Source organism: Haliaeetus albicilla, chromosome 16 (assembly GCF_947461875.1).
Source record: "Haliaeetus albicilla chromosome 16, bHalAlb1.1, whole genome shotgun sequence".
NCBI lineage: Eukaryota > Metazoa > Chordata > Aves > Accipitriformes > Accipitridae > Haliaeetus > Haliaeetus albicilla.
The window spans coordinates 16,557,502-16,584,337 of NC_091498.1; the positions used below are offsets into that span (position 1 = coordinate 16,557,502).

The 26,836-nt window shown below is 40.1% G+C and overlaps 1 protein-coding gene across 9 annotated transcripts in view; it reads left to right on the forward strand.

Annotated features, from left to right (window-relative positions):
* Positions 1-26,836, forward strand: part of PTPN5 (protein tyrosine phosphatase non-receptor type 5) — an 86,315-nt gene that overhangs the window by 36,135 nt on the left and 23,344 nt on the right. For 8 of the 9 annotated variants that reach the window (XM_069803689.1, XM_069803685.1, XM_069803690.1 and 5 more), the window contains 5 exons: positions 12,204-12,385; positions 13,324-13,443; positions 15,291-15,374; positions 20,463-20,701; positions 23,637-23,826. In XM_069803689.1, the coding sequence (XP_069659790.1) occupies positions 12,224-12,385; positions 13,324-13,443; positions 15,291-15,374; positions 20,463-20,701; positions 23,637-23,826 (795 nt within the window). In that variant the 5' untranslated portion in view covers positions 12,204-12,223. The remainder of the gene's footprint in view (positions 1-12,203; positions 12,386-13,323; positions 13,444-15,290; positions 15,375-20,462; positions 20,702-23,636; positions 23,827-26,836) is intronic. The other variant, XM_069803692.1, reaches the window with a different exon arrangement.

Genomic DNA, 26,836 nt, shown 5'->3' on the forward strand with positions numbered 1-26,836 from the left:
GTGTTCATGGGAGGTTTGTTTCTTTAGATTGTTTTGTAGAGTGAAGCTCATGATTGCAGACAAGTGGTGCAAAATCCTCCCAGAATAATTGCAAAGCTCATCATCTGTGTGTGCTTTTTTTCGTCTCACCTTCTCTGACATAGATCTGTAACAACTTGTACATGTCTGCTTATCTATCTAGACAAAACATTGCTCTGTGTGTGTTCCCTCACTGGGAAAAGGATGAGAAGGCAAGCTGTTGTATTTTTTTAGTTGACTACTTAAGGCTGTGTACCCATGTTGATGAGCGCAGTATAGGAATCCATATAGGCTAGACACAAGTAGGCAAAGTGGACTGTTACCTTCTTCTGTGTGCACTGTTCACTTTTTGTGCTGCTTTGTGGTTAGCTAGGGGAAAGGAGAGATTAAGGAGACCTTTATACCTACCACATTTTAATAATCTAAGCATCCCCCCAACATGAAGGGACTGCAGTTACAGAGGTAACAGAGCATTGAACTGGAAGCAATGATATTTAATTGTGCAGGCTTTGCATTGGGCCTATAATGGAGTAGCCCTGGATGGAAATAGCAGTCCAGTACAGAGAAAAAATGGAGTGTGGACATCCTGTTTCTACATGTCCACACCTTTATCTAGACAAGTGCTTATTCTGGAGCCTAAGTTACAGTATCTGAATGATACCCTTTCTTTCTGAGGAAGCCAAGCTGTGCAAGCATAGCCTTTTTAAATGCATGAAAGAAAGTGAAATGCTTATACTTGGAATAGTACCCTTGAGGCATGTATCAGGTTTGTGGCTGAAGATGATTGCTGAGATTAGTCTTGATATAATTTACTTTGCTCAGGAAAGAGAATGTCTTTGAAATAAATGTTGAATGTGATAGTGGCTTTCCTAAATGTTTTTGCTGAAGGCTCCAGGGCATAAGATTTTAGTCACTTAGTAACGCAGGCTATCCCCCAAATGAATGACATCAAAATGTTCACATTTGAACCTGGCAGGAAGCCAGCATATCGCCCATCTGTTTCAAGGTGCAAACCCTCTCATTCACTGGAGCAGAAAGCAGATTTAATACCTACAGGACACCAGGCTAGTAAGTCACTGAAGAGAAATTAGAAACACACAATGGTATTGGCATTAGAACTGTAGAAGTTACTCAGTTATGAGAATAAATATGGTTTTTTTTCAAGCAATACAAGTGTGCTAGCACCAATTCAGGTGATAGTAGTATGAATAGTAAATACCTTCAAAAGTGCATGAAACCGGAATGTGTTTGTTTCTTTTAATTGTCAGATTCACTCTTGTATCGCAGAGGCCGTTTGACTGGTTTCAAGTTATTGCTGCTATTTTTTGATTATGCATTCAGACACATTTAAGTATATCCTGTAGTTAAAGGCTAAAGGCACAAAAATTATAATTTGGGTTTGGGAGGGGAAAGTTGGTTATCCGGTTTCAGAAAGAGAATTCAGCCCAGTATATCTCAATCTGCATTGTTGTTGTGCTGTTGACAGTTCTCCCCGGCTATGTTGTCTGTGCAAGGCTGATTCACAAGCAGTCAAAGCCATAGCTCTTTAACTGTGGAATTACAGAGCTGCTTTGTGGGTTTCCATTTTCAGTGTTAAAGGGAGTTTGCAGGCTGGGAATAATTTGGGACAACCAATTCCACTGAAAGTCAACTTGCAGTCTGTTTACAAAAGCTCAAGGCACCCCCAAAATTATCACCAGGCACTTGAAAACTTTCACTGAAGAAAACAGCATAACAAAGAAATGTATTTTTTTATTAAAAAAAAAATGCATCTAATTGTTAAGTGGTGATCAGATGGACCTTAGGTAAGGGATTTAATAGGAAAGGAGGAAAGAGCCTTATGCAAAAAACAAAAGAAGCTTTGAATAGAGCCCTGATTGAAAGATGGCAAATGCTAATTATATGTGGGTGTGATAGAAGTTAATATTCACTGTCTCTGCCCGCCAAGGGTCTACATTCACTTAAGAGCTGTAATTTGACACCATATTTAATATTTTAGTTGTTTCGAAGCAAACACTGCTCTAGGGGCCCTAGCTGCCATGAGAAATAGCATATCCTTTAACTTGACATGTTTCACAGGAGAAAAGGAAAAAGGATGGTGCTTAACAATGCATCTTGTGTTACAGACCTGTAAGCATTAGTAGAGCCATTAAGAATAAACCTCTTGTGTATTTCATTTAGTAGTGGGATGACGACTTATATGTGGACAAGGGCATAACTAATCTTGCATTGTAAATTAAGAGCAACTCCTCCATTATTAGTAGAGACACAGCAGTTTATAACAATTAATGGAGAAGAAGTGGACCCCAGCAGGTGGTACAGTAGCTCTCATATACTTCCCATATGGTTGCTTTATCAGACAGTCCCTTACTGCTTCTGATGGCTTCAAGCAGTTCATATTTGCTGAACCTGTCTTTCTAGAGCAAGAGAGCCTGATGATTTTGTTTTCTTCCCGCTCCCATGTAAGTGAAGCTTACATCCGATTTAGAGTGGTGTCAGCCAAGGGTATTGTAAGCTGCTTTTCCCTTGTAACTCTGTTTCATATCAATTATGGACTAGAGATTTGGTGAGATGATCAAATACATTACTTTCTCTCATACTAGATGGGCTAGGTATATTAAGCAGCCAATAGCACTGTGTAGGACTCCAGGTCTGGGAGGAGTGCTATCTTGAGCATCTGGTTTCTTCCAAGAAGGAAGAGTTTGACAGCGGCTGAAATAAGGTGTCCCAGTCTCACCCTTCAGTGAAACAAAGTCTCTGGTGGCAGACTGCATCCTTCCCTCTGCAGGACTGACTTCATAGACCAGAGCCTTGTCTTTTAAAATTGTGTTTTGCAAATTCTTTTGATTATTTCGAACAAAAAAACTGTATGGAGGCAGGGGAAATTTGAGAAGGTTTTGAGTTTTGCTTTTCTCTTTCCCATTTATTTTCCCCTGCAGTTATCATTTTTTTCATGAACTATTTCTTGAGCAACATGATGATGAGCCACTCTAGGGGTGGGGAGTGGAAGTTGATATAGAAAGGCATGTTAATGCGATGTCATTAAACTCTTCTGAGACTGGATTTTGTCTTTGCACTTTAGGCCTGGAGAACACAAGCACATTTTCAAGCGAACAGGCTTGCACCAGAAGAATTACTGAGAAGCAAGGCTGAACACTAACTAAGAACAGACTCTTTCTCACAGGCAAAACCAGGCTTACTTTTTTAATTGCTAATTCTGCTTAACAAAATAAAATCCTTATTTAGTTCCTAACAAGCCCTCAGTTTTTCTACTGAATACTAACAGTAGCAGTAGGTTAAAAATTACTCTGAAAATTAACCATGGTTGTCCTGGTTTAGTCTGAAAGTCAGTTTCAGAAATGCTTTTTCAGATAGTTGATTTAATAAGCTAGGAAGCTTCTGAGCATTTTCTTTTTTCATGACCTATAAACTGTACTGTCCAGAAATCTAATTACAGAAAAAATTACTACCTTGATAATTTAATTAAATGTATGTTTCTATATGTACAGCCCAACCTAAGAGCAATCTGGACCCTCTGTAACCATAATAGATATGTATTCCACCACTGATAGTGGAGTCCCTTTTCTACATAAGAATTTAATAGGTAGCAGGAGATGTTGGCTCCTGTTGTGCTTGGGTTTTATGGAAGCTGCAGGAAAATGGCTAAGATTTTCCCTTCATCTTCTGGAATGATGGAAGTTGGGGCTGGTGGACATTTCCGCTGCAGCAGCTCAGCTGAAGATGCCCTTAGGAACTGGAATCTATCCAGATGGTATTGGCACTTACCATTGTGGCAGTTCCCAGTGACAGCCAGTCAATTACTACACAGTACCTGTTGAATTGTTGAAAAAATCACAGCAGCTTGAAAGCTCTTCTAAATCACAGACAAGAGGGAAAACCTCAAGGTCTGGTCTGAAGCCTGAAATTTGCAGAACGTATCAGCAAGCACATAACATCAGTGACTGATGGGAAATCAGATAAGGTTTGCAACTTGTTTGCTGGCCAGTCTCCTCTTGTTGAAGAAGAAGAGGGGAGTCAGTTTGTCTTGCAATCTGATATTTCTCTTCTTCATCCCTCTCTAGCAGCTTGCAGGCTTGCTTTTCTGTGTGACCCTGCAGTATCATAATAATGGTCCTGGGTGAACATGAACATTTTTTCTGACTTCACCTTTTTCTCTCCTCCCACCCATCCCAGACGAAGTGGCAGGTGGACTGAGTGGGAGCAGTGTGAAAATGAATGCAGAGAAAATGTGTGACTCAGCAGTTCAGCAGGGAGCTGCTGAGTGGAAAGGCAACTATTCTTCTCGCACACTGGCATCAGGTTCCTGTTCCCTCAGAGATGAAACAGGCCGTTTATGGATGGAGCTGTGCAGCCCACCAGCAGGGAGAAGGGGCTGCATATTCTTTCCTGCAGAACTTATTTCAAGTAGAGAGGAAAGTTTCTTCTCCAAGTTTGTTAAAAATTTTTCCAGTGAAAGGGGAGAAGCATTGGACTAGAAATGTGTAGGCCTCAGTTCACTGCCTGGCTTGCTCACAGATTTTCTGCATGACTTTCCTCCTTGCTTTCCTCTTCTCCTGATTCGTCTTTCCATTTTGGTAATCAGAGTTTGGCTTAAGTAGCAGCCAGAGCGTACCAGCTGAACTTCAGAGGTGCAAGTTTCCAGTGCTTTTCCTGGCTAGTAGAGGACACCCATTTCCCCCTCTGCACTGTTGTTTCAGAACTCCACAGAGAACGTTTGCCTTTCACAGAATGAGGCTGCTGACTTTAAGCATGCTAGCTGCCACTCATGGACAAGCAAGTGCAAAGGAAAATTGGTGATACTTGTGGGTTGTCCTCTGTCACACAAGGGTAAATGAACCTTTTTCCTCACTCAGTATTAAGGAGGGGCCATTGCAGTGTCTTTCTGACATCTATAATGCAAAAAGTTGTGGTATTTTATTATCAGTTTCTGTGTTTTTCTTTCAGAAGGGAGGACTGAAGCAGATTTTTCTCAATAGACTAAGCAACAGCAGGTAGACATTTTATATCAGTGGTCATACTTACTAAAAGCTCAGTTTTAAAGCTATAGTGTGCCTTGTTGTTACCAAATTTTCCAGACTTGTGTTCCAGAGTTTGATCTTTCAGATGAACTTTTTCCCTTTCGGCTGATGTAGATAACATGCAAAAAACCCAACACGCCCCTTCCCCTGCACCTCCACCCACCCACCCACACCCCTCCAAGAAAAAAGAAAAAAAAAAATGCATGGGGTGATGTTCTCTTGAATCTTCAGAGAGCCTGAAACAGTGCCACTTGAGAGCTCTTGAGCAGCTGAATTCTTCTTGATGGGCATATCAACCCAGGAGTCGGAGTGAATTAAATACCAATATTTTTGGCTACTTCCAGTGTGATCATTTTATCAGAAAGATCCAGCTTTCCCAGATAGAATCCCTGAATGTTATAATTTTCAGTTGTTGCACACACAGCTATGAATGCCTGTAGTTTGGCCCAGCTAATTCTTATGGTCCAGGGTAGATACACTTAGTGCAAACTGAAAGCATTAGAAATTGTAAGCTGAATTTCATCTCAGAATAAGTAACATCAGAGACTGACAACCAGGTTACTGGTATGTAGACTGGTGAAGAGTTTTCCATTCCTCTGTAATGTGTCAGAGATGTTAGTTAGAGGTACTTGAACCTCTTACTTGGATTCATGGTACGTCAGGCTTATTTCTTCTTTGAGCTCTGTTACAGAGAGGAGAATGAAGTCTGCAGTTGCAGTTTGCAGACCTACAAGGACCACTGGATGAATCTAAATGGCTTCCAGTTAGATACCGAAGTGATTTTAGAATTGCTTTGGTGCCTTGCAGTGCTTAGTGGTGAACTTCGTGGAGTATGTAGATCTGTCTGGGTTGTTGCTAGTGTTTGAATTAAGCTGTCTGGTATATTCTGAAGTAGCACTCTATGTGGTTTTGCGTTACAAACGCAGGATCTACCAATCACAAGTTCTTGGCAGCTAAAACTTGGACTTTTTCTAGAGTGGAACTGGAAGTATTGAGACGATTACATTGTTGTAAATCCCTTCTATCTCCAGTCAGGCAGTAGTAGGTAGCTGCAGGGTGCATTTGGGAATGTTTTTCTTTGCAGCTCTTAATCTGGATACTTCTAGGGGCTAGATGCGCTCCTCCCAATCAGAGTGTCATTCAGCCATTTGGAAAAAATAAATGTATTGAACTCTTGTAAGCAGAGCAGGTCAGGGATCAAGTAGAGTAGAAGTAGTCAGTACCATATCATGATAGGAAAGGTCAAAAAAAAAAAAATTAATAATGGAGGAGCCAGGGAGAAAGAGATACATTCTTAGGATTACAGCAAGTGTTGGAAGTAGCATTCCCAGCTTTCAACACAGCTCGTTAGATCTTGAGTGTAATTTTTAACATCACTTGTCAAATGAGTTAGTTAAGAGTGCACAGAGCGTCAAGGAAAAACAGACTTTCCTAGGTGGTGAATTGTATCCATCTGTAAACAGTAATGATGCAGCTTCCATCATTATGTTTAGCTCCTTAATATCTGAGATTGGCTGGTTATAAAGAAGTTCAGTAAGTTTCCGAATTGTAGAATAGTGACCCACTAGTTGGTTTCCTGTGGAGAGAGGAATATAAGTACACAAGTTGTTTGCCATGCAAGTATGAAGGGTCCCCTTCCTCTTACCCACTTCCTCCCATACCACTGCAGTGCAAAAGAAAGATTGACTTTTGGTCCAAAACCTAATTATTGTTTCCATCCTTCTTATACTGCAGTGAAAAGCAAAAAATAGAATGTCTTCTCAGCCAATACCTTTCTCCTAAAGCTCCGTTCTTTGATTAGATGAGCTGTCTTTTTACCCTCCAGCACAAGCTACTTCTTGTTCATGTGTGCTCTGAGGCAGCTCATTCACTTGCCAGCATTTGGACTTGCCTGCAATCAGTGTGTCTTCTGACCTGTAGATTTAACAAGGTCTTGACCAGATAAGTGCAGTACAATGCCAGGGCTATGTCCTGCGTATGCAGTTTAGATGCATGTGAAAAACAGCAATTGATTTGCAGACCCATATCAGTAGTATGCATTCATCTGCTGTTCCCTAATTGATAGCAGGTCCCCCTAGCAGTTAAATGGAAATCAGAGACAGTGACTTCAGTAGGCAGTTGCATTTTGATATCTGAAGAGGCTGTATGTGGATTTAGGACTGTGGTATGAAGTGTTGGTAATCTTGATGGAAGTGAAGTATTGCTGGCATATTCATACTTTGCAATGCTTCCACACTGTGGTCCCTTCCTATAGAGTAAATTCTTGCCATGCATAGCCATCATGAAGGTATAGACAGGTTCAGAGGGATATGTATCTCCACACATGTAAAAAAATATGGGACAATGCAGCTGAGCTGCTGTGGTGTGTTGGCTGCTGCAGCTTGAGAGTTGGCAGAACAGGTGAGGCCTGTTTTTCCCTCCTGTCTTGTGTGTCTGGCAGGTAGTTCCACAGAGCTTGGGCATTCCACCACAAATGAAGAAGCTGCCACCATTAACAAAATTTGTATTTCCCAGCGGAAAGGCAGTACTGCCCAGTCCTCTAGAAGCATAATCCCCACAGGCATGGTGTGATGGATGTAAGTAAAAGTCTAGTAACTGTATGAGCACTATATTTTCATAGCTGGGGTACATTTTATTTCTATTATAAAAATCCTTTTGGTAAGGAACAAGTCTTTTTTAATCTCAAGAATACATTGTTAAATTAAGTCTGCCAACAGAGCTCTGTCAATTCCTTGAGCATTAGCACCCATGCATAAGAGAGGACACAAGTTCCTTTTAAAGTGCTGCCGTGGTTTAACCAAAACCAGGACAAGTGCTAACTTCATTAGGAAATACAGCCAGGATATGTGGTTCTGGGGGGTTGTTTTTTGTTTTGTTTTGTTTTTCTCTGAAGGCTCTTAAGTATGAATCAGTTGAGTTACAGAGCTGCTGATGCCTCGCCCACAGCAACATTCAATTGGATCATGGCATGTTTGTTACTGTAAGGCATTGTTGACTTACTTATCATTACTACAGTGCCTTTTAATGTTCCAGTTAAGTCTAGTACTCTAAGCACATGTTTTTCTGAGAGTGTATATAGGTATTGTTTCATTCTTCTGCCTTTTATGTACCCACATATGAAGTCAGAAGAAGAAAGAGATGGAGTCACAGGGGTTTTAAAAATGGGCATTGTCTGAGTTACAGAAGCCAGCTGATACCTTGTGAGTGGATAAAGATGTTTCCCTGAATAGGTTATTCCATAGCAAAGTGTAGTGCCATTTATTTTTGGCAGCTTGTACTGGTGGCTATGTTTCAGGAAAGAATACAGGATGAATGGATCACTGGCTTGATCCAGAAAGTTCCTTACTTTGAACAGCAAGGATGAGGTTAAGTTTATGGTGCTGTTTTGAAATTTCAAGTTGCTTTAACAACCCATATGGCTGCTACAGATGTCAGAGACCTTTTAATTCTTCTGCCAAAGGGTTTTTTTTTCTAGCAAGCTTAGTCCTGTGTCAAAGCAGAATTACTTGTGGAACTTGAATCCCAGTCTCCATGATGCAGGAGAGGAGTGATATCAGGAGGATATCACATGGATGTTAGATTTCATTGTCAGTCAAACTAGCAGAACAGAGGCTTAATTCACTCCTCCACAATGTAGTCATCCTTGTAAGCTGTCTCAAGACCTTCACACTGACCTTGACACAAGACAAGTCTACTTATGTCTCACTCATTTATTACCTAATCTGTGCACTGAAAGAATCCACGGCCCATTAGGGCAAATAATACAGGAATATAGGATTGCAAGATGAAGTGTGAATGGTAATTGAAGTATTGTGTAAAGCTGACATAGTTAAATCAATACAGAACCGTAGGTGAGCATTGTTATGTTTGTTAAAATTTAATCTTTTGTGATTTGGAGTAGCAAATTTTTGAGTGGACTTTAATTCAAGGCACTTTCTTTGTATACCCAAGATATGAATCTTAATCTATAAATTTATATGTATGAATTCAAACAGTTCTCCATTATTTTAGTCCTTGTCTCTGTTGTCTTTTACTGTATTAGTGAAAATACCTGCTGATAACAGTATCAATTCAGCAGAGCTGGAGTCCTGGGCTCCTAGGTCCATAGACCAGATCTCTATCTTATGCAGTGAAAGCAATTGAAAGTAGAAGTAGTCTATTGTCTTTCATATAGGGCAGTCATAAGAAGGAGAATGTGGCTCCTACAATTGTACAGCTGTTGCTAGACAACACTGGAATACCAGGAATTGGGCTTCTGGGCTGTGGAGAGGCATAGATCCCCATGGTTACAGATACAGAGTGGTCCCCTAACTTTGACGTCTTTATTCCAGAAGGTGTGTGGTTAAGTGGCCTTCACATCGTCATATTAGAGTCAGGGTTCTCTTTCCAACCTAGACAGAAGTGACCTTGTAAAATCTCAGGCTGTTACAGATACGAAACAAAGAAATTCTGTTTACCTACTGCATAAGGCTGGTGAATGAGCTTTTGGTCAGTTTAAAAAAAAAGTCTGAAATATGAAATATTATGACTTACAAAAAATAGTTGAAAACTGAGCTTGAAATCTGCATTCCCTGGCTCCTTGTTCTGGTTATTTTCCCAAAGATGTTTTAGTTCTGCTCTGTGTGTATTTTATCTTGAGTTTTGGGGAGGAGTATCCAAGAAAGGAAGTCATTAGGATTTGGAAAAAAACAGGAAATAGGTTCATTAGCCATTCCTAGGGACAGAGGTGTGTTATTTAATGCAGATAGAGGAAAAGCAGAACTTAAAACATGCTTAGTGAAAACAGAACGTTAGAGACTTTAGGAGGAAGCTGTAATCAACTATACGTAAACAGATATTTTTCAAGGTTTGTATTTCAGCCACAGGTGCGTGTCTTCTTGCATGGATGGCAAAAATAATTTCTGACATCAAGATTCTGTCTCTGCTAAATTTCAAATTCCTGTTGCAAAACACAGAGCATAAACATCCCACAAGAATAGCGGGAAAAAATTGGCAATCATTAACAAGGGCTTTCCCCTCAATTCTTGTCCAAATGCAGTGAGACATGGAACAGTTTGGAAGCTTGAAAATTTTCAAATTTAACTGTTAAGTTTTAGCACATGATAGAAAATTAAAGCAGAGGTCAGCATTGAAAGTATTTAAGCAGCCTTAACTGTGACTGCTTAATGTGGCTGCTCAGTTGTCCTCCTGGAGTACTTAAGAGTCCAGCTCTATGTAGCAGGGTATCAAAGTCAGGTGTTAAGCATATGGTCAGTGTCCCTGGACACCCAGGACTGCATCTGGGCTCTCTGTGTTTCTTGTGGGGGGTTTGTCATGGGCTTACTGGCTGGAGCCTGAGGGCAGAGAGATAGAGCTCCCATGATCTCTTGTGCTGTATTCCAGAAACTGTCCACTTTTCTTTGAAAAGTGCTATTTTCAAGCAGTTGTCTTCTAGCATTAAAGACATATAGATGAAAGTGAAGGAAGTTTTACCACTGTGAGAAATACAGGCTGGAATTGTTGACACTTCTGATTTTACCTCTTTAGTTCTCTATTTTTCCATGTTTTCTTGGCCTGTATTTAATATGAAACTTTGATAGTGTTTATGCAAATTACTGTACTGAGTCCTTCCTGGCAAATAGTTAATTTCAGCATATACCTATGGTATGACATACATGGGTATATGTCTATCTAGATGCATATTCTTTATGCTTCCTGAGAAATACCTGTGTAAACACAATGAAAACAGCTACATGTAACCAGTTATACTCAGTATCCCCTGCTCAAGCCACTGCCAATCACAAACTGAGTGGAGATACTTTGAAAATGAGAAACCAGTAACCTGAGCTACTGGGGCAGAACCTGGTAGTAGCTCCCATATGCTCCTTCTTGTGTCTCTGGGTCTCTCCAGTCATTACACAATGATGACCCTGTTGTTCCTGGGCGTCTGTGGGAATGGAGAACTTGGTAGAGGAAGCCATCAGCATTTCCCAAACACTTTGTTCTCTTGTGTGGGGATGGATGTCATAAGATCTGTTTCAGTGAGGGGAGGGAGAACAATCACAGAGTGGGAATAAACATCTTGTGTTCCTGTCCACTCTCACATTTTTGGATTTTAGAAATCGGAATGGGATATATTCATGAATCCTTACTGTACCAATGGCCAGACCCTCAGCTGGTACATGGATCCCATGTTTTATTTGCCTAATTAGAGCTGTGGCTAGTTTATGGTTGCTTATCTGACTTAGAGTTACTGTTGTGAGACATTTAGAGAAATGTCTGAGAGGAACATTTTGTAGAAACCTGACCTCAACAAACCATGGAAGGGCCAATGATGTGGATTTTCCCTTGTGCACAGGTGGCTGGCTTAGGCTTAAGGCTAAAGTGTTGTGCACAGGGCAGCCTTGGGACTTTCCTCATGTAGAAAGATGTAAATCAGTAGTACTTATATCAAATGGGTCTGATCTTTCACTCCTTTTAGCTTGTAAATTAATTTATATCTACACAGACTGTGTTCAAAATACTATTACTGAGGGACTAGCCACTCCAGTGCATATTCCCACTGAATGGAATAGCATTACATTAAATAGCTCTTGAGTATGAATTCATCCAAGAAGTAGGTTATTAGAATAAAGTCTATTTTATTAGTGCCTTAGGACACTCAGCCAAAACCCAGAGCCCTTGAGCACTATTCAGGCATGTAACATGAAACAGTCTCTATCCTAGAAATTTATAATCAAATTAGACAAAGCAGACAAATAAGGGGAAATAGAGAAATTGAGGCAGGGAGGGACAAAATGGGTTCTCTGCCACCATGTAGCTGGGAACTGTGGAGCTAGGAAATAGCACAGATGGTTCCTTTTAAAAAGTGAAAACGAAAAGGTGCAGCAATGTAAATGAGAATTTATTAACAACAAAGCCCAGAATCTGCACCTCCGGAAAGAAAGGGAAAATAATTTATCCGCCCACACTTACTTTTTTCTTACGAAGGCAGGTGAATACAGCTGCACTAATAGAGTGTGACGCTCACAATCCTGAGCCATGCTTAACTGATGCAGAACTGAGAGGTAACCATCGTCTCTAGGAAAACAGTAGCCCTTGCAGCCTCCACAGTGGCTGCAGGGTTACATGCTATTCATTCCCTGCACGTGTCATTTTCATGTGAAGGTCTTTCCAATCCAGCTGTTATGGAGTCAATGGATGAAGCTGAAGGACAACAAGGACAGCTGAACAGGAAGGAGCAGTCCCTGAAAACCTCCCAGAAAACAGCGCTGCTTGGTTGGGCTGACTGGTGGAATGGATTAATGCCTGGAGACAGCATGTATCTGTTTGTCCTCTCACAGATACTGGTAAGGCAGCTTGACATCACTTTGAAATGCTGGGACCCTTCTTTTAAGCTTTGTTGGCTTGGGAGGTTTCCTCCTCATTCATTGTAGATGTAGCAGTGGACATAGCTGCAGTCCTATCATTTCTGCAGCCACCTCTCACAGCCTTGCTTTGCAAACAGCCCCTGCCTTTTGATGTCCCAGACTCTCATCCTATTCCCTGCCCCTCTGCAAATGCCTCCTTTGCCAAATGACCCATCTCCCAACAAAACCATTTGCTGTAGCTGATATGTATGGGGGTAAATAACCGTCTTGTTAAAAGGTAGAGTGGGAGGTGTATCCTTTAAAGTTGCAATGCGCCTTTCATGTTTGGGAATGAGGGTATACCTCTGTGTGAGGGTGTTTAAATATAGCAACATTGCTTTTGTAGTTTTATGATAACTGTGGTGCGTGCAGCAACCTTAAGTGGTTCAAATGAAATGTTTCAACATGTGTATGTTTGTGTGTGTATCTGTTTATAGGGATGCTTATGTGAACATGGCTGTTTGTGAGAGCTTTGCATAGTATGGGCTAGGCCTTAATAGTCTTTTAATAACATACAAAGTTCATTGAATTACCAGTTTTAATCTAAAAGTAATAATGCTGAAAGTTCAGAAATCAGAGGAATCTGTTGCTTTTTTGATGTACAGGCTACCATGGGCAGTCCTTTTGCTAGTGTAGATCAGAGTAAGCTTGCTTAACTCAGTGATATGTATCTAGTTAATGGTAGCTAAGCATTTAGCCTTCAGTCTTTTTATTCTTGTTAAGGTACAGCCTAGAAAATACCTGACTTCTTAAAGCAAAAATGATGATCAACATGAAATCAGTGAGAACTAAATTAGTTAATTATGCAGTCTTGAAATGAAAATGAATGTTTGTCTAATGAGAGATGCTCATTATATATTTTATGATTGATTGCACAGCTTCTCTGCACGATGCTGTGGTACAGCACTTATGGGACCATCCCAGCAGCTCAGAACGCCTTTGACCTGCTGTCTTACTTGCTTACCCCATTTAAACAGTTTTTGTCAGATCAAGGGGAGGTAAGTCCCTGTACTCCTCTCTGATTATATAGTTGATGTCAGTAGCCTTGGGTGGTACTTCTAATATCTGTTCTGATTAAAAGCATAATACACATGTACTTCTTATAATATAGTGACTGCTGCATTGTGTGTGTGTCCTGAAACGGTGAAAAGAGTTTTCTGAAAATAGTTCCGTATTTTATCTTCAAGACACAGAGCTCAATTTTTGGCTATCGTGTTAGATAAGCACAGCAGATTTTCCATAATGTGCAAATGATTGCAAATGAAACAAAGCAATAAGAAATCAGCCCACTGAGGTTTAGTTCACAGTAAAGGGAGACCTGGAACTTAATTTATTAGGGTGGATAGAAGCTTAAATTCTGGAAGAATGGATCAACCCACATAAAGGGGCAAAATCACAAGATACTCAGTCACAAAATTCTGGTTTTTGTTGAGTGTTTAGAGCATAGCCATGTGCAGTAAAAGTATTTCAGGTGTACTAGGTGTACAGATTCAATTATTTTTAAAAAGCTACCCCAATAAAATTGCTTAGCTTCTCACCATGACATAATGGCACATACACCAGTATGATTCATCTGATAAATTACTGTGGTAATTATACCCAGTGCAGATTTCTCTAGTGTGGACAGAACCTTAATTAAGTGTTAAGCAGCTACTTTCAAAAATCAAGTGAAATATATTTGCTGTCAGAATGCTTAGGTTCATCATACATGATCTTTGTAGCAGAGGCTATGCAGTACAAATAGGAAATCTGACTCAGTGCCTCTTGTGGTTGAAGTACAGTGGATAGAGTTCTGTATTGTTTTAACAGTATTTATGAGCTGCTCTTTTGTTTATTTGAAAGAAGCACTTTTTCTTTGCCCTTTCTCAGTTGGATTTATTATGCACAATCAGAGCTCTTCATAGAGTATAGCCTGTATCTTATTTACAGTGGGTCAATCATTAACAAATTGTTTCTTACAGAAAATCCCTGATTTATAGGATTTTGACTTAAAGTAAGTGTTCAGTGTGGAACAAACTGATTCCTAGAATGCACCACAAGAACACTCCGAGTATGACTCTGTGCAGATGTTCATGCATATCTGAGGGCTGTTTATTATAGCACTATTTACTGTGCAAATTTAGACTTGAAAACAGGAAAGGCAAAGAAGTCTTCTGACATTAAAATAAGCAAATGTAAGCTCTTAACTCTGACTTTCTTTTTAGCTGTACTAGTGGGTCAGAAACAGAGTAAAACTCCTTGCCCACTGAAGCCTATTAGAATTGAATTTTGCACCTACTACTGAGAACAGGCTGAACTCTAAACTACTTAAATATGACTAAGACATCGGAGTGAATTTCACTGCCAGTGCTGTGAATGAACCTGATGGTATTTCACAGAATGTGTAGAAAATGTAGAAAAGTCCTCCGTGATTGGGTTTTATGTAAGGATCATAAACATGGGAACAGTAAACTTTCTTCAAAGCCCTTTGCCGCAGTATAAAATTACACTGACTGTGGCAATGAAACATTGGTCCAGGCTGCAGAATTGAATCATGGATCCAGATCTCAATTTTGGCAATGCATGAGGGTAGGAAGCAGATTTCCTGTTTGCCTTCACAGTGAAATCTGGTTTTTAGACCTTCTGAGATGCTGGGGCTTAGAGGTGGTTTCAATTTCAGTATTCTCCAAAGCCTGGCATTTTTTCTGTTGGTAGTGGTGGCTTTTCCACAGACAAAAGTATGGTATGACTAAATCTGCATGGGAAATCCAAGAATGAATACACAGATTGCCAAGAACAGGCATGCAGATGCTATACTGTGCCCCTGAATACTTTATGAATCATTGTCAATTCTGTTGTTTCACAGGACCTGAATAGAATCGGGAGCATTGTGGTATTGTACATCCTGCTGTCTTTAGCTTCTCTAGGACTGTTATTTGTAGGATCTCTGGTAAGTTATGATACTGTGCAAACTATATCCATGCCCTTTTTCAGCAAGTTTTTGTAAGGTGTCCAATTTACCCGAAGTTGTTGATGTGATGCCCAAGTTGATTGTAAAGCAACATCTTTGGGGCTATTTCTATATAATTATCTGCTTGCTTTACATAGAAGAATCATGACTACACTTACCCTTGCTCAATTTCTTGATGAATTGGGGATTACACTGATGGGTTTTATTCTTGCCATCCACAGATGGGCAAACTATTTTCACTTAAATAGAAGGGATGTGGTCCAATAATGGGACCATCTAATATTGCTGCCCTATGAATTGGCTGCAGAGCATCCAGTGATTTAAGTGGCAGAAAGAGCCGTTCCAGAGCACCAGTGCACTTGTGAATGTAATGCCCTTGTAGATGTAGGCCAAGGCCCCAGTTGCAGAACAAGATTAGTGGCATGACTAAAATTGATCTAGTTAGCTGTCAGCTGTTTGGGAGCAGGAGGAGTGTATTGTGTTTCTCCCTTGATTGTGTAACTGGCACAAAGTTGTGTGGTAGATGGGAAAGCTATGGAGAATTCTTTCTTTTTAGGGAGCTCTAATTGAACATGGCTTTTCATACCCCTGTATACTGTTCCGCTAGAGTGGGAATGCAGTTACTGAATATGAAGGTGGAACATCACCTCCTGTCCTTACAGCAGTGCACATTCAGGTAGCTCAGGAAGCTGAAGCTGTACTGCGTACATGCCGTTTGAGTGATGTGCAGTATAATGAAGTACATCATAGAATCACAGGACTGCTGGTGGGAAGGGACCTCTGGAGATTGCTAGTCTAACATCCTGCTTGAAGCAGGGCTGTTGCCAACAGTCGATAAGGTCAGCAATGCGTTTTTCTACACAGGTTTTGAAAACCTCCAGGGAAGGAGATGTATCATCTCTCTGGGTACCTGTGCTATGACTGCATGTCGCTCTTGGGGAAGAATTTTTTCCTAATGTCTGATCTAAATTTCCCAAAGCTGAATGTCCAAGCTGAATTTCTGCAGCTTGTGGCCATTGTCCTTTATGATACCAGCTGCCACTACCAAGAAGAGCCTGGCTGCATTGTCTCTGGAGCTGCCCTTCCAAGTAGTTGCAGGCTGCTGTTGGATCACCCCAGCCTCCTCTTTGCCAGGCTGAACAAGTCCAATTCCCTCCACCTTTTTCAAAGGTCATGTGCTCCAGACCCCTGACCTCCTCTGTAGCCCTCTACTGGGCCTACTCCATTTTGTCCCTATCTGTCTTAAACTGGAGGGCCTAGAACTGGACACAGTATTCAAGGTGCAGCTGCATCAGTGCCAAGGAGAGGGGAATACCTCCTTTGATTTGCTGGCCACACTCCCTGGTGGAAAGTTTGTCATATTACATACCATGGTTAAGTTCACTCAGAGGCAGCACAGTGGCAAAATCTTCTGTTTAATGTGTCAGGTGAATGAACTTTTTAAAACCATTCACAAGGTGAAGTAATTAGTGTTAATGCCTCCATTATTGGGACCATTGATGTAGGCAAGGAAGTTAGCCGGATTTATACAATTTTCTGCTTTTTCAGTGCTGCCGTTCCTCATCCAGATGAATTTTGTCCTCAAAAAAATAAAATTCTAGTGTTTTTGTAATTGCAAATATTAAAGAACAAAAATGAGACATCTGAGAATTGTGATGAACTGTGTCAATTCCAGGTAATTTTGCAGCAAAACATTCTGAGCTGGAAATCGGAATAGCAGGGATTTGATTTTTCTGCATATCCAACCTATTTTTTGGTGGATGGAAACATTTTATTGCTGAACCATTCTTAGCAGAGAAAGGAACTTTAAATGAAAGCTCTCTGTGCCCAAAAATTCTGATCTCAGTTTGAACTGCTTTGCATATGTGGTAACTCCTTGCAAGTGAACACTTATATCAGTGTAGATGAGAGCAGTCTTGGCCCGTTTTTAAGTGTTCATTAAAACTTTTGTACAGAAAACAGTTTTATAACAGTTTCCACGTAGTCAAGCTTGCTCTGTTTTGTATTCCTGTGGTCTGTGCTAACAGTCTTCTAGCTAGAGTGGATGCACGAATGTCACTGTTACAGCCTGGTCTCTGAACAAGTTGCAGAGCACCAGAATATAAGAAATTTCCTATGAGTTCAGACCAATGATCCATCTTGCCCAGTGTGCTCTCTCTAACAGTGGCATTAGGAAGGAGAGGCTGTTTAGAGAGAGCGTATGAGCCTTGTCCCTTCCTACCTACCTGTTACCTTACTCTTTGACATCTCAGGTCATGCTGCTTTGCAATTTGAAAACATCTGCTTCCATCAGTATTTAGGGAATAAGGTATAAAATAGTCATTAGCAGAACATTGAAAATAACGTAGTGATGGAGCTAAGGAGGGTTTCTAGAATCCCAGCCTGGTGGAAAACAGACAGTTGCATGAAGGCAGTTTTCTTTATTTTCCCTCTGTCTCAGCTGAGTGGTCTCTCTCTTTCTCATCCCCTCTTTGTTTTTTTGTGTGTGTTTTAAATTGGTTTTAAGCAACGTGCTGCTTAGAAGGGAACTTGAAGGGGTCTTTTATGTTGAGGAGTGCCTTTATGATGAAATCTTTCTTTCCCAAATGTACCCTTCTCTCTTTATAGATGGACCTGATACATCAGTCCCACACTTAAGTATATTCTAGATGGCATACCAGTGAAAAGCAGCTTATGCATTTTTTTATTCAGCAGCTCTGGTAACTTACAGTAATGCTTTAGTAGTTCCCTGGGGAAGGGAGAAAATGTGCCTGTTTATACAGGTACTTTGTTGCTTTAATGTAGAGCAATAACTGTTGGGCCATATAACAAGGCTAAGAAGTGGTGGTTAAGTGGATTCTCAGAAGTGATACCAAGAGAACAGAGGCCCTGTCTGGTCTGTGCACATGCTAAAGTCCAGCTCATTCCCATATCAGGGAGTTTGTGACTCTAATATATGTACAGCAAATTTTTCAGGAGAGTAGACCTTAGCTAACATTTGAAGTACTTTTCTGAGAGTAGCCAGGTACCAGGATGTGTTTGGAGGTTAGCAATCACAGTGATAATAAAAGGCTGGATAGAGTTCTTGAGGCTTGTATTAGTGATGCTGTCTGTTTTCCGTCCCATATAATGGTGCGTTAAGACCCTGGCAACTGCAGAGAACCAGCATTGAGCTGTTTAGTCCTCCTGAACAGTTTTCAGAGCTGACTATTTTTCCATTATTTAGTTTAACCCCATCACTTTTATGTGTAACTTAATTTCTTCCAGTGTCTTGGGCAGCTCTTATTTACCACACACTTCTTTCAACCCAAAGAAAAGCTGCTTTGTTTCTAGGGTGAACTTTTTGTTCCTTTGGATTTACAGTTTGTTAAATCACCAGTAAAATCAGTCCTGTGTCACCACACCAGCTCTAGAATCTGTAACATATAATTGGTACCTAGACCTTACACTTGTCCCTCAGCAGTTGATTTTTAATAACAGCAGCACTCTCCAGCAGTACGAAGTTGTTGAGCAGATACTTTACACTCTGAACTGCTCAGCTATTACAGTCTTGCAGTATGTGAAAGAACCATGTCTAGTACTGTGGGACTGCCATGCTCTAGAAGTCATCCTGGGGAATGAAAATAGAATCAGATCTTCAAGCTTCTTGCTTGTCATCCAACAGGCCAAAGCATGTAGGACAGACTCAGTTCAGACTTGGCCCAAAATTTGTGTAAAATAAAGGTCTAGTAATCATGTTCCTATGTTTGCTTTTGTAATTACTGTGTACTGTGATTAACTGAAAAAAACAAACAAAAAAACATTTTATTTGAAGTAACTGTCAAATGAATACTGCTGCTTTGTGACAGTCTAACATTTGCTAAAGCTGACTATGAACAGAAATTAAAACTTGCTTCACTTCCTTTCATTCTTTAGGCTCAGAGAAATGAGAGTACATGAAGACACACAGGCACAAGAAAATTGTTGTTTAAAATCCTATACAAGCTAATATGCTTTAGTAGCCTAGGAAGAGAAATTTGACCTTTTTTCATGGCACATTTTCTAAATTCAACTGCCCATTTAAATGCCATATAAGAAAAGGATGAAAGAGGCTTTACTTTGGAAAATACGAGCCCTTATTCTTAGTCTCAAAAGGATGTGTGACAGTACAATATAGTTTGTATAACATTTAGCCTGAGTGATACTGCTCCTAGTTCAGTGCTAAAGGGATGAAGTTGGCCTAAGGTTCCAGATCCTGGAATTCAGAAGTGGGCTTGAAATTTTTAACTGAGGCCTGTGTGGGGGATTAAATAGTCTACTGATACAATCTCCAAATCATCTAGTGTGCCACAGCATCCGTGCAAACCAATATGATACAGTAATTTTTTAGATTCATGCCACTTCAAACCTTTCATTAATTTATATTATAAACTTTAATATTACATTTATGTCCTAGAACTTCACAAGATTTATTATTTAATGTATATACCATATTTAAATCAGATAATTAGATTACAAAACAGTCTTTGCCACTGGACAGAAACTGATATGGGCATTCTGAGTCTCAAAACAGGTACATCAAAATCAAGGCCTCTTTAAAAAATGATTGGTTTATACATGAATTTGTGGTACAGTGCCAGATTTTCAAAGATGTGCAGTTCAGGAAAACTGTATTTACTTTAACCCAGCTATATCTAAATTTTATATGGAAAACCATAAGGAGAGGTACACTTGTAGAATAATACAGTAGGTTTTTATTTTGTAAACAAACCTAGGAAGTGTAAGAAACTGAACAAAAGGACAGTGATATCATGTTGGCTTGCATGTGATGGTCACAAGCACATTCCGCTTCCACTGTATCCCTGAGTTAAGCCTGGCCAGCTCTGTGGAAACCTCTGTGGCTGAAAGCAGGTTTGAATGGGTAGATGTGAATCCTTGTAACATGCACCACAAAGCTACTTCTGCATGGAACATTCCTGTCCTCTTCAGTACTCTCCAATTCTAATACGTTATAGCAAACTGGGATGCTGCCCTAAAGACCCATCCTCTAGGCTGTATGGAAGGGCTGGCAACAAGCAGAAAGCTTTTTTAAATGTTTGTTTCCTCCAGTTTTGGCATCTACTCAGAGCTCGTCCAGACCCCCCCTTTCCACTACAAGAGGACAGACGCCAATCTGTGAGCCGGCAGCCTTCATTCACGTACTCAGAGTGGACAGAGGATAAAAATGAGGATGACTTCCTAGATTTGGATCCTGTACCGGAGACTCCGGTCTTTGACTGCGTAATGGACATTAAAGCGGAGACAGATCCAGCTACTCTAACGGTTAAATCCATGGGCTTGCAAGAAAGGTAGGGTAGATGTGACTAATAGGGGAAAGTCTGGTCCCAGATTTTGTGGATTTAGGAGTTCTGTGCCTAGTAGGAAGCTTTATTGCCTTCATGAATGTCACTTTAAAATGTGGTTTTAAAAAAGCCAAGCATCTGCTTTATTTCCTGTCTTGTTTTCAGTCCAGTCATAAATATAAACTTATTAGCCAAAAAACAGAGAGTTTCTAGACAGCTGTCAACAAGTGTTACTCAAAAGCATAATTTCTTTCCTTCAAAATATCCATTTGTGTTTGATCAGTCTCTTGCCATTCCCCAAGATGGCAACTGCATAGCATGAAATCCACTACAGGGCCGTGGAAGCTTTTACCTCTGAAAGAGGTGTATCTTGTTAATTTTTTTCTGCCACTCATGCTAGAGGATTAGTTCTTTCTCCAAAAGCAAACCATAGGACAAGTGGTATTCTGCAATAACTCTCATATAAATAGGTTAGTCCAATTCCTTTGAAATTAACCCAGTAATGAACCTTTGGGGTGAGCCAGTGTTCACTGCTTGAACCATCAGGACAACAGAGCTTCTCGGAGAGATTCACAGTGGGGAAAAGACAGCTTTATGACAAAACGAAGATCTTTTTCTGTTTTGTGTTCTTTCATTTGTCTTAGTGAAATAGAACAAAGATCTTGGTGATAGAAATCCTGTGAAGAAATTCTGCAAAGGTGATGATGTTAGGAATAAGAATGAGGTTACTGAAAGGCCCAACATAGCAAAGTATCACTTTTCTTTATTTCTAGATTTTCAAGCTTAATTGGAGTGCTAACCATAGTTAATTCTCATATCCAAAACTTAAAACAAAGGGCAGAACTTAGATTTCAAAAAGTGTGATGCTGAGTTTCCAAAGCTCCACATGACACAGTAAAAGGGAATGTTACAGAAGAGGCTTTTAATTTGCACTCTCTGAGCTTAGAATGTTTTTTCTCACTTTATTCTTGGTTACAACATTTGTCCTAAAATGTCCTACCTTCTACTGTTATATTCTACTTTAAATATGAGATTGCAGTAACCTCTGGGGTTTGTCCCTGAGCCTGCTGCTACCAGTGAGTTTTGCCATTGTTTCTTGTTATGGGCAAGACTGGGCTTGAAATGCATCAGTCATTTGTGCTTTTCACTATCCCTGATTCCATTCCATTTCTCTCATTTTAAAAATTTCTTCTCAGGTGACTGCTAGCCTGCAGGAAATTTATTTACTGTTTCAAGAGAATTGGGGAATATCAGTTGGGAAATATCAATTAGTTCAAGTAATGAATTACATTTAAAAAACTGTCAAAGAAGTATAGATGGGAAAAAGAAAGCAATGGCTTGAAGTTCTCACACTAGGTAGAACATGTACAGTTAACATGTGAAATAAACTTGTTTTCAACATACATGTGTGCTTGAGAAGCCAGACATTATTTCAGGTTTGAGCTGTGCTCTGACAGATTTAATTTACATCAAGCATTGGTCACTCTTCCTTTGTTTGGTGTTGTGTTGAATTATCTACCTATCCCTCTTTTGCATCCATTCTCTCTCTCTTACTTCCCTTGCATTCTTTAACCACCTACACCATTAGAAGGGTAGTCACTAGCTAAATTCAAACAGCGCTGAATGTTACTCTTAAGAAGAAACAATCTCATTTCCTCATGCTGAAGACTATTACTATCTTTATGTATGTAGCCTCTTCTACTTTAAAAGAACCAAAAGTATTCGTTATCAAATGCAGCTGTTTCTGGGGAGGAATGTAGTAACTATTTAACAGCACACAGGAGGATAGGGTAAAAATCTTTTGAAAGGTGTCACTAAAGATTCAGTGTCTACCACTAGTGGTCATGTTTCATCCAAAACAATTTCCCCAGGAGGCTGGCTGCCCATTCTTCTGGAAAAACTCCCAAATCCAGAAAAGGGCTGTGATCCAAGTAACAACTTCTACTGTCTTCCCCGTGAGCTGGTCACGCCTGCATGTTTACATGGCTTTTCAACAGCTCCTGCAAACACCTCCTAACCAGATTTTGCCAGTTGAGAGTCATCAAAAATAGGTTTACTGTGTGGATGCATAGAACATTACATCTAGTAATCATTGTATTGTGTGATTTTATTATTATGTTAAGGATACTTAAATATAGATTCACTGATGGCACTTGAATCTTACTTTTGTCTGTGATATGCAAGATTGACAGAAGCTCAGAAATGCTTTAAAAATGCATTCAATAAACAACGCAGGCATATTGACTTTTTCAGATTTTGTGTGGCTAACTTACAGTAAAGTCACTAAAGATTCTACATTCAACAGCATCTCTTGTTTTTAATGTAACTGTTAAAATATTGGGACATTCATTTTACCCTTTTCATGATTTACTGTTATGGAAAGAAAGTTTTTCAGACAGAAAAATTATTTGCTGCAATGGTTGGCTTCTCATGTCTTTTTTTACTGTTGAACTGGTAATGTTTATCCCAAGATCTTACCCCACTGATGTTGTCTGTGCTACTAATGAATGGTTATTCAGTAGGATCTGGCCTGACAAAAACTAAGACCGAGGTTTTCACCAATGGTGTCTAAAATGTCAGTCCATATTTAGGCATCCAAAAATACGGTGTGATTTACACAAGTATGAAAACTTTGCCTGCTCAGCACCTTTGACAAGCGAATTGCTTCTGTTTAGGTGACAAATTATACAGTTACCCCACCACAGACAACACTTTGAAAGTGTTGGCCTTCATATTCCAGTGCAGAAAATCATCTTCCGGTCTTGTCCACACAAGAAGCATCAGCCGTTTTTCACAGTTAGTGGCCCAAATGTACACAGCAGAACCAGCTGGGTGCTTTTCTAAAGTCACTGTTTATCTGTCATTTGGACCGTGTTCATTGCTGACAATGATGGGTCAGTCTGTTGTGTTGTAAGCAAACTTTGATTGCTCTGTTTTGCAGAAGAGGTTCAAATGTTTCACTCACACTGGATATGTGTACCCCAGGCTGTTCTGAGCAAGGTTTTGGCTATGTCATGTCACCACGGGAACAGTCAGCCCGAGAATACCTCCAGACAGCATCAAACATCCTTACTGAAGAGGAACTGCACAAGAAAGCACTGGATCCTTTCATACTCCAGGCAGAGTTCTTTGTGAGTATCTGACCCCTCTCTTCTAGAAGCATCAGAAAAATGAGATGTTGACTCTCTTCTATGAACCTTGCTACTATTTTCTGCAAGTCTAAAATTAGTACATACAAACTCCACTTCCATCCATGAAGCATTTAATGCAACTCCCAAATTCATCATCCCTTGGAATGACAACATCTGAAAGGTTTCAGTGATGTTGTCACTTAAAAACTAGAGAATTTGTTCTGGCAACAAAAAAAAAGCTTTGTTTTCACAAGTGGTTTTGTTTCTGTCAGCTGGCTACTTTTTAACAAAAAAAATCAAACTTTTTCACTAGAGTACAGAAGAAAAGCCAAGTTTGCTATAGGCGTAACTTCCTGAAATATGTCTGGAGTTGCCCTAGGGATTAAATTAGTCCAAGTGGATGCTCTTTGCTGTTTAATGCTTGGTGTGGAGCTACTTTCCAAGCCTGAATGTCCGCCAGTTAATCGAAGCACAGGATGGCTATGTCACTCAGCAGGAGCCATAGAAAGTGTGTCTTACTGGGTTTTTTTTCTGCACAAAAATTATTTACTAGTTGTAAGGTGCTCTGTCAGTTGCTTTTAGGATTCTGAAGTATGTTTCCTTGGATCACTGTGTCCACTGTTGCTTTGGGAGAAATAATTCTTTGCCTCATTTTGAGAAAAAATACACATATACAGATGAAGCAAGCAGTTGAAAATTGGATTTCTAAGTAGTTTAGGATAAAGGCCAGATACATTTCAGTATAGTGAGTACACCGGCTCTTTAGATCTTTGCATTCTATGATTCTCTTCCCTAATTGCTTGAGTGTCCATGTGATAGGCATAGTCATGTTTATTGTACCTGGCAAAAAAAATATGCGAAACACTGCAGTGGCTATGAGTATTATGTCTACTGGGCAGGGTTGTAAATTCCTGCACAAGATGGGAGGTAACCAGGGCACAGTCTTTGCATGCACATGGTCAAGGGCTACAGAAGTTAATGCTGCCAAGTCAAATATTTTCTTACACATGGAATCTCAGCAGAGCCCGAGGAAGATGGATGTTTTGCAACATAAAAGCTCTTTCAGCCTGTCCTCTTTATGACCTGTAAGGGTCTGAAAGGGCAGGAGTAACACTTTGATTATCACTTGCTGTTTTCCCTCCTTGTGCAATTTCAGGGTTTTTTTCACTTTACAAGCACAGGGGGAGATAGATAGTCTGGACTTCTGTTTCAAAACAGACCACCAGATATCTGTGGTCCTTAATTCACTTAGTGCTGTACAAGTCGAAGAAAAGCAGCTTTTGTGTAGGCAAGCCCTGATTCTTTTAAAGTAAAGCATCTGTTGCTGTTCTAGGGAGGAAATGTTCGCTTAGTGAGTGTCTGAATTGACTGCTGAACAAGTCCACATACAGTTTCATCAGTCTCTGAGGGGCACTGTAGCTTTCAAGCAAAGAAAATAATGTTAGAAGTAGGAAAAAATATGCTTCATTTCTCTGAGAGATTTTGAATTAGTTTTCCTGGTGTTCAGAAAATCATTCAACAGCCAAAGTATCCTAAGCCATTTTCATTCTTTAATGAAAACTGAAAAAGCATAGCCAAAAATGCTGTGTAATCAAAATGTCGTTTCTGTAATTAAAAATTGTAAACTAGTTTGTGGGTTTTTTTTATGAAACAGTTATCACCAGCTAGCTCTGCATCATGTATTTCCAGTCTGTCTAACGTACTTGGTTTGCAAACTCCAGATCAATGATGAAGCAAGCAGCCGTGTTTCATTTTGGAAGAAAACTCAGAGGGGACATCACTTGCAGGGCTGGGTCCTGAAATTTTTACAAGATTTAGAGTTTTACTCAGGTGGAAGTCCTGTTGATTTCACCAAGAATTTGCTTGAGCAATGAATGACTAAGTCCCAAAAGCAGACCATGGAGCTTGGCTCAGGAAGAGTTTTGGGTGACTAAATACCAAGTAACAATTGAGGAAAACATGAAGGTTTTGTTCCCATGCAGTTCCCCAGATTGATAGGAAGCTACTTCAACAAAATGTTTTTATCATTAATTGCCTCTTTTTAAGCCCAACAGTACGGTCAGTGCTGTGTAAGAGACAGAATGCAGATAGTCAGTCTTCTAAAGCTCCATAATTTAACATAGTCCATAGCTCTGCTCATCTTAATTTCTTCCCAGAGTGAGGCATGTCTTACTTAACCCTGACTCCTGTTACCAGCATGTCCAGTACTGGCCTCTCAAATCTAGTGTGCAGCAGCTGGGATGACCAGCTCTGCTGCCAAGCTCCCGTGAGACCTTTTTCTGCTGAGCCTGGTTAACACATCCTATCTCACTGTATGCCTGCTGACTTCAGTTGGTGGAAGGTTCCTCTTTGTTCTTGCCTGGCATTTTCCACTTACTTGCAGGAGGTGAGTAGTGGAGAATAAGAAGCCCCTCCATCTTTGTGTGTTCTTTGCGTCAGCAGTGTAGAGAGCAGGTAACCCGTGAACACCTGTTTGCTGTCCTTGCCCACGGAGCTTTAAAGTGTGATGAGCAAAACGAATGACGCTCCCCCAGCTCCATAGAGTCAGGTCAGTACACCAACCTGTCATAACGTGTCATAATTTGTTGCTGGTGAGAGTCACTAGCAAATTATTTCTTTCCACCCTCAGAGAGGAAGAAGGAGTGTGAGTCAGAAAGGATGGTATCTCAGGTCCATCGCTTTTGGAGCAGAGTATCTTACGTACCACCTTTTGCTTAGTTCTGTGCCTACACTTGCAGTTCAGCTCTAATAATATTAGGAGCTAACATAACACTGTCGCGCATATTACTCAATGAATTAGTCACTATGAGCTTTTTCATATTAAGGATTTCAGAAAAGAAAGCCAGTGACAGTAAAAGGAAACATCAATCATATTTTGGTGGTAAATTGCAAGAAGTACTGTACCATATGTCTCAGTTGACTTCATCACTTTTCCTCCCTCACAGGCAGGACATAATGGGCTTGGGTGTTTTATTCCACTTCTGAATCTAATAATGTTACCTGCTGTGTT